Consider the following 6,000-nt stretch of genomic DNA (forward strand, 5'->3'; position numbering starts at 1 on the left):
GTTAGTTTCTGTGAATTCATCCGTCTCCCTCGCCTCTTCTCCGTCCTTTCCTTCATCTCTCACACTCATGCTGTTTGCACTCTCTCCCTCTCCTGTCCCATCTCTAACTTTCTTTCTATTTTTCCTTCTCTGCCCCTCCTGTTCTCACAGATTTTCTGTCCTCCTTTACGACTTCTATTGCCGCTGATTTTATGTCCCTATCTTTTATCCTCTCTGTCTCCTCCGTCTCCGTCCTCGGGCCCTTACACATCTTGAGTGGACAGCGATCTTGCATGTTCATTGCATGTCACACGGTGCAAGATGTGCACTGTGTGACATGCAATGAAGGTTTGTGAATGTCTGGTGAATTGGAGTGGCATGCTGTGGGTAGAAATAAATGCAAGCAGTCCCAAACCATTGGTCATCCAGGCTTCAGCACATTTGTTGTTGTTTTTTTCAATCTACAAAGTGGAGCTTCAACAATGTTCCAGCTTTTAATGTATTCAGAGTCATTTCATGTCATACTCCAGTGTTTCCCCGATATTCACAAGTATGAGCGCCACTGCTAACATTTCACACGATCATTAATATCCTCCGCTTTTGTGTTGAAGCTTAACCCCTCCACCCACAGAGCACAGCAGAGGAGAGACATTTAAAGTGAAGGTGATGTTGCTGGTACCGGTTACAATCCAGCTCGGTCTCGAACGACTCGCTAATGTGCTGATAGATTCTGTGTTTTTGGGCTGAGCTACACCATCAGTCATTTTTCTGGTGTTCTTCATCACTGTTTTGGAAGAAGGAAACAACAGGAGTAATGGATGAACCACCTTTAAAAAGAAGAGACACACTTTCTTTGAAGACAAGTTCTGTGCGGTGGATCTCATGTGCGGTGGACCCGCTGCAGTCAACCTACCCAACAAGTTTCTCTCTTGATTATCAACTTTTCACTGGTGTCGCCCAAAATCAAAAAGTGATTTCCTCTTCCCCTTCACTTCCCATTGCCTCTCTCCCTAATTTCCGTCTTTCTCTCCATTTTCTCAAACTTTCGCGACTCCCTCCGTCTCTCTTTCGCTTTCTTCGTCTTCTCTGTCTGTCTCTGTCCCTCCCACTCGCTCTGTCCCTTACTACCTCCAGCTCTCCTTTGCTTCTTTCCCCTCTCTCTCTCTCTTCATTCCTCTGTCTCATGAAAGAAAAGTGTTGCTTCACTCCCCCAGCTCTCCTTTGATTCGAAATAAAAGGCAATGTGAAATATCCCCCTGACACACACACTGACATTCATAGCATCTATCCTCTTCAACAGTCGAGTCAATGGCTCGAAGACTGAGGCAATGCAGCAGTAGGAAGGGGAGGCAGAGAGGGAGTGAAAGAGAGAGAGAGAGGGATTTTGTCGAGAGTTTGGGAAAGGTAAGAAAGAACAAAATGTGTGTGTGTGTGTGTGTGTGTGTGTGTGTGTGAGTGTGTGTATGCGTGTGTGTGAATGTGTGAGAGAGGAAATAAAATAGTTTTGCGACAGTAAAAAAGAGAGAGGGGTTTATGGTGGCAGAAGTGGTGGTGGTGCTGTACGTGTTTGTGTGTGTGTGTGTGTGTGTGTGTGTGTGTGTGTGTGTGTGTGTGTGTGTGTGTGTGTGTGTGTGTGTGTAGAAGACAAAGTAACAGTTAGAGAGCTGAGTGGGGGGAGCTCTCCCAGGCGGCAGAGTGCGTGTTTTCATGCTGTTCAGCTCAACACGACAACAGTTAAAACCGAGTGGATCAAAAAGGAAGCCACCATGGGACATGAACAAAGACACAGAGAGTCAGTTTTAGTTTACCAGTCTGGAGTTAAAGACGACACCGAGACACAACAAACACACAAATAAACACACTGCTCTCTGTCCTCTCCATTAAATCAGTGACGTTTGTTTCAAATTCAAGGATTGCGGTGTAAACAGTACCAAATTATAGAATACATATGAGGACCTGGTTTATGTTATTAAATGGGCAATCAGCATTTTTCTGTAAAGGCCAGAAATCAGGGGAACACCCTGCCTGAGGATGTGATGAGCTGCAGCTTCATCAGCACTTTCAAAACTAACTTCAAAGGTCTGTTAAAAGCGACTCAGCTCTGTACTCACTCTATCTTACTTTCTTGACTTGCCTTTATCTGGCAAACATACATTTGGGATGTGCTATTGTGTAGTCTTGTATGTTCTTTCTTGTATAACTTTATTCTCTTTTTTAACTTGTTCTGTTGTTATTGTGTCCTCTTTATTTTAACCTGAATTAGCTTAAAGCTATGATCTGGTTCAGTGCATAAAATCAAATGGTTACAGTTGAGTTTAAACTGTACACGGTCCCCTTTAAATAAAAATAAATAACATAAATAACATTCTGTATATTTGTCTTGATAGTATCATTGGCGCGTATATGTAGGTCTCACATGCTAATTGGACTCTAATGTTTTATTAAAGCAGGTGCACTGGAAACCAATAACATGTAGACAAAAACATCAAGTTGGCTAAAAAGAGTGATCGAGATCAAGGACATTTCCAGTTAGATGTGGGTGATTTCTATTTATTTTAGGACATTACCATGAAGTAAATTGCTTAAAATATTTCCAAAAATACTTTAAAAATACTTTTACTTTCGTAAAAGATGGATGAAAAAAGTTGGGTTTATTCTCCACTTGCTTTAAACAAAGGTAAGTGAACATTCTAGCACTACTATTCATAATCAACATGTCCATACCACCATCCCCACCTCACACAAACACACTTCATGTGTATCTTATAAGCGCAAAAACACACATATCCATAAAGAACCAACTAAATCAGCTAAATTGGAGCAATTCTCCATGACCTCACCTTTTGCCACAGCAGCACCAAGACATGCACGCTCCCTCCCTACGGCACACAGCACTCACCAGTGTAGTCTTCACGGCAGATGCAGGTGTACCCTCCCTCTCTGCGGGCGCACACCCCTCCGTTCAGGCAGGGGTTGGAGTAACACAGGTTGATCTCCGTCTCGCAGTAATCGCCCGTGAAGCCCACTGGGCAGCGGCAGCGCAGGCCGGCGATGGGGTGGATGGGCCGGAACAAGATGGAGGGCGAGGAGATGAAGGGCGCGGAGCTGTTGAAGCGCATCACTGAGATGCACTTCATGTAGTTCTGGCACGGCTCACGCAGACACACGTTGTCGTCGAACGGGAGGACCTGGAGCGATGGGAGAGGAAAGATGTTGGAAGTCGTTGTGAGGAATGTTATTGCTGTGTTGACATGTGAACAGTTACTGTTGTCGATGTTCCAGATGGCGTCCCAATTCAGATTAGCTTCTGTTGCTCTAGTTTTCACTGCTCAGCATACTTTCTCATTAAGGGCCTTTTTCATCATTCTGTCTGCCAAGCCGAAACATGCAATACGCTTTTTCTAACTAATAAGAGCAGTAAAAGCACATGTGCAACTACTAACAGTAATGTTGTCTCTTTTAGGTGTTCCAGTGAGCCATTCAAACAGTGGGGGAGGAAGTATTTAATCATTAACTTAAGCAAAAGTAGTAAGTACTAGAAGAAAATGTAAAAAATTAACTTAAAGTATCCAAGTAGAGTGGCCCGTGAGTGATATATTATCATAAATAACATTTTTATTGAGTCTAATAATTTTAGATACTTTTTTGAGGAATCTGGTCAGGAGGAGCTTGTTTTAACTACGTTATATACTCTTAGGTTTCAATCCATAACAGCACATTTTATTTGTATTAACGGATCCTGTGTAAGTAAAATCTGTACTACTTTTAGCTGTCAGATAAAAGTAGTACAGTAAAAAGTGCAATGTTTCCCTCTTAAATGTAGGTAAGTGGAAGTATAAAATAGCCTAAAATGGAAACCCTCAAGAGAGGTACAAGTACCTTGAAATTGTACAATACATGAATAATCGTAGGCTACTTGGTTGCCAGGAAGAACTAGCCAACTAACCAATACAAGGGCCCGGAAATTGGAGCACCTCAGTTGACAGCAAACTTAATTAAGGTTATTGATTACACCAGTCCCTCCCTTTCTATGACATGTCAACATGTCTGCCATGAAAAAAAGTACATTGTATGCAGCAGGCACAGCTGTGGTGAAGAAAAGAAGAGTGAAGAAGAAAGATTTGGAGTCGAGATTCGAGAGAAGCCCTATATAGTTGGCAGCGGGGGGATGCATGTATTTTAATGCAAATCATTTTTAGATGAAAAAGATCATTTTGTCAACATTCAACAACAGCAACTTATCGCACGAGGCTAATGCTAATTACCCACAGGAACACCAACAAAGGGAAAATGTTAAATGAATTAACGCTAACCGATAGTCTTTGTTTGATCAATTAAGGAGTTGTTCAAGTTAGACTAGCATGTAACGTTAGTCACCTATTCAATGGTAGCTTATAACATGAATAGAAATGTTTCACCTTTTTAGAGATAAACTCTGAGAGACTGGAGATACCGAAGGAAACTGACTGGAGCAGAAACAATACAAAAGTTAGCTGTTAGGTGTTATCGTGTCAATGCTAAAATATCACAGTTACCTCCCTGACAAACGGACAGTCACATATCTCTAGATATCATCCTCTTAATGTCAAGCCGCCATAGTTCAGATGAAAGAAGCTTCTTAATTATAATATGAATGCGCTCGTCTTAGTTGGTTAAAGGAGTTTTATGCCCTGGGTCGCGCCTCTCAGGCTACAAAGTAGAGCCCAGCCGATACTATATTCTTTATTAAAGATCAAATAGCTTTCAAATCACTCTCCTACAAATCCTCCATATAGAGGCTGCTCCACCCCTCTGATAGGTGTAGGCACATAGACTGGAGGCATAGTAGCTTTTGACATCCAGATTGTGACCTCACAGTGATCCATCGAAGATAATAGATGTTGAGATGTTTCACTCTGGACCAAGAAATGGCAAAATAAGTTAAAACATAGTAAAAGAAACTCAGAAACTTCTCAGGTCTCAGTCATTAAGAACTTGAATACTCTCAAAAATGGTTTTCCTGGAGAAGTGTACAAGCCCTGTCACACTAACACTACTTTATTTTCTTGTATGTATCTATCCATTTGTCCTTATTCTGCTTCATAGAAATGTTTACTTTCCAGAGGAACAGCTACTGTTTTGCTGTTAAGTTCACTGGATCAGATGTACTCACAAGATTGTGTCTTCTTAGACAGTGAGAGGACATACTGTAGATTGGGTTGGTATGTGTTCATGTGTGTTTGTGTAACAGTGCCTGTTGAGAAAACGTTGTATGCTTTCAGCCTTGACTCTGAGTTGTTGCTCTCTCTTTTCCCTTTAGAAATCTTTTCTCCTTTGTTTTTCACTTGTTCTTCTTTTTTATCGAAACATCTCCCTCTCTCTCTCTCTCTCTCTCTCTCGTGCATGTACAGCGATGCTCTGGGGGGGTGTGGGCGTGTATGTGACTGATGTGCGTGCTGTGTCCAGGTGTGTGTGATTTCATGCATGAAAACATTCAGCAGTCACATCAGCGTATTGCTGGATGAAGCCATATGTCTTGCGCTGGCATGGCATCTGTATTTTATTACACATGCAATATGCCCTGGTGACTGTCTTGAGATGCATGTGTTTGCACCATGTGTCTTACTATGTAACCCTGATTTCAAGCTTCTGCATGCGACTGACTTCTCCTCCATAGAATGTATATGTTAGGTAATGTGCCTGTAGTAGTAGATATATACACAAACACTAAACAATTAAAAATGCAGATTCCTATGTTTTGCATTTGTAAATGGGAATTGACCTCCATCTGTGTGAGTGACGTCAGCCTCGGCCTGTTCAGGTACAGCTGTTCCTCCAGCGTCTCAGAAGGGAAGAAGAGTCCGCCGGGCAACGCAGCAGTGAAGCTGACATTCAGGATCCCTCCCGGCGCCGCGTCCAGGTCCGGCTGGATGTTGAAGATGAAAACGTCCTCGACAGGCACCGAGAGCACCGCCGACACGCCCTCCAGGAAGTTACCCAGCAGCGGTGACAGGAAGTGCTCCTGGGACATGTTCTGGAGGC

General features: G+C 42.6%; 1 protein-coding gene across 1 annotated transcript in view; it reads right to left on the bottom strand.

Moving 5' to 3' along the window:
• The window catches only part of celsr3 (cadherin, EGF LAG seven-pass G-type receptor 3), a gene marked incomplete at both ends in the record, with an annotated part of 98,044 nt that overhangs the window by 68,787 nt on the left and 23,257 nt on the right, over positions 1 to 6,000 (bottom strand). The window contains 2 exons of the mRNA XM_079174957.1: positions 2,879 to 3,167; positions 5,741 to 6,000. The exon at positions 5,741 to 6,000 is cut by the window's right edge and continues 84 nt beyond it. Of these exons, the coding sequence (XP_079031083.1) occupies positions 2,879 to 3,167; positions 5,741 to 6,000 (549 nt within the window). The remainder of the gene's footprint in view (positions 1 to 2,878; positions 3,168 to 5,740) is intronic.

The sequence above is a fragment of the Pholis gunnellus genome (genome assembly GCF_910591455.1).
Source record: "Pholis gunnellus genome assembly, chromosome: 2".
Classification (NCBI taxonomy): Eukaryota; Metazoa; Chordata; class Actinopteri; order Perciformes; family Pholidae; genus Pholis; species Pholis gunnellus.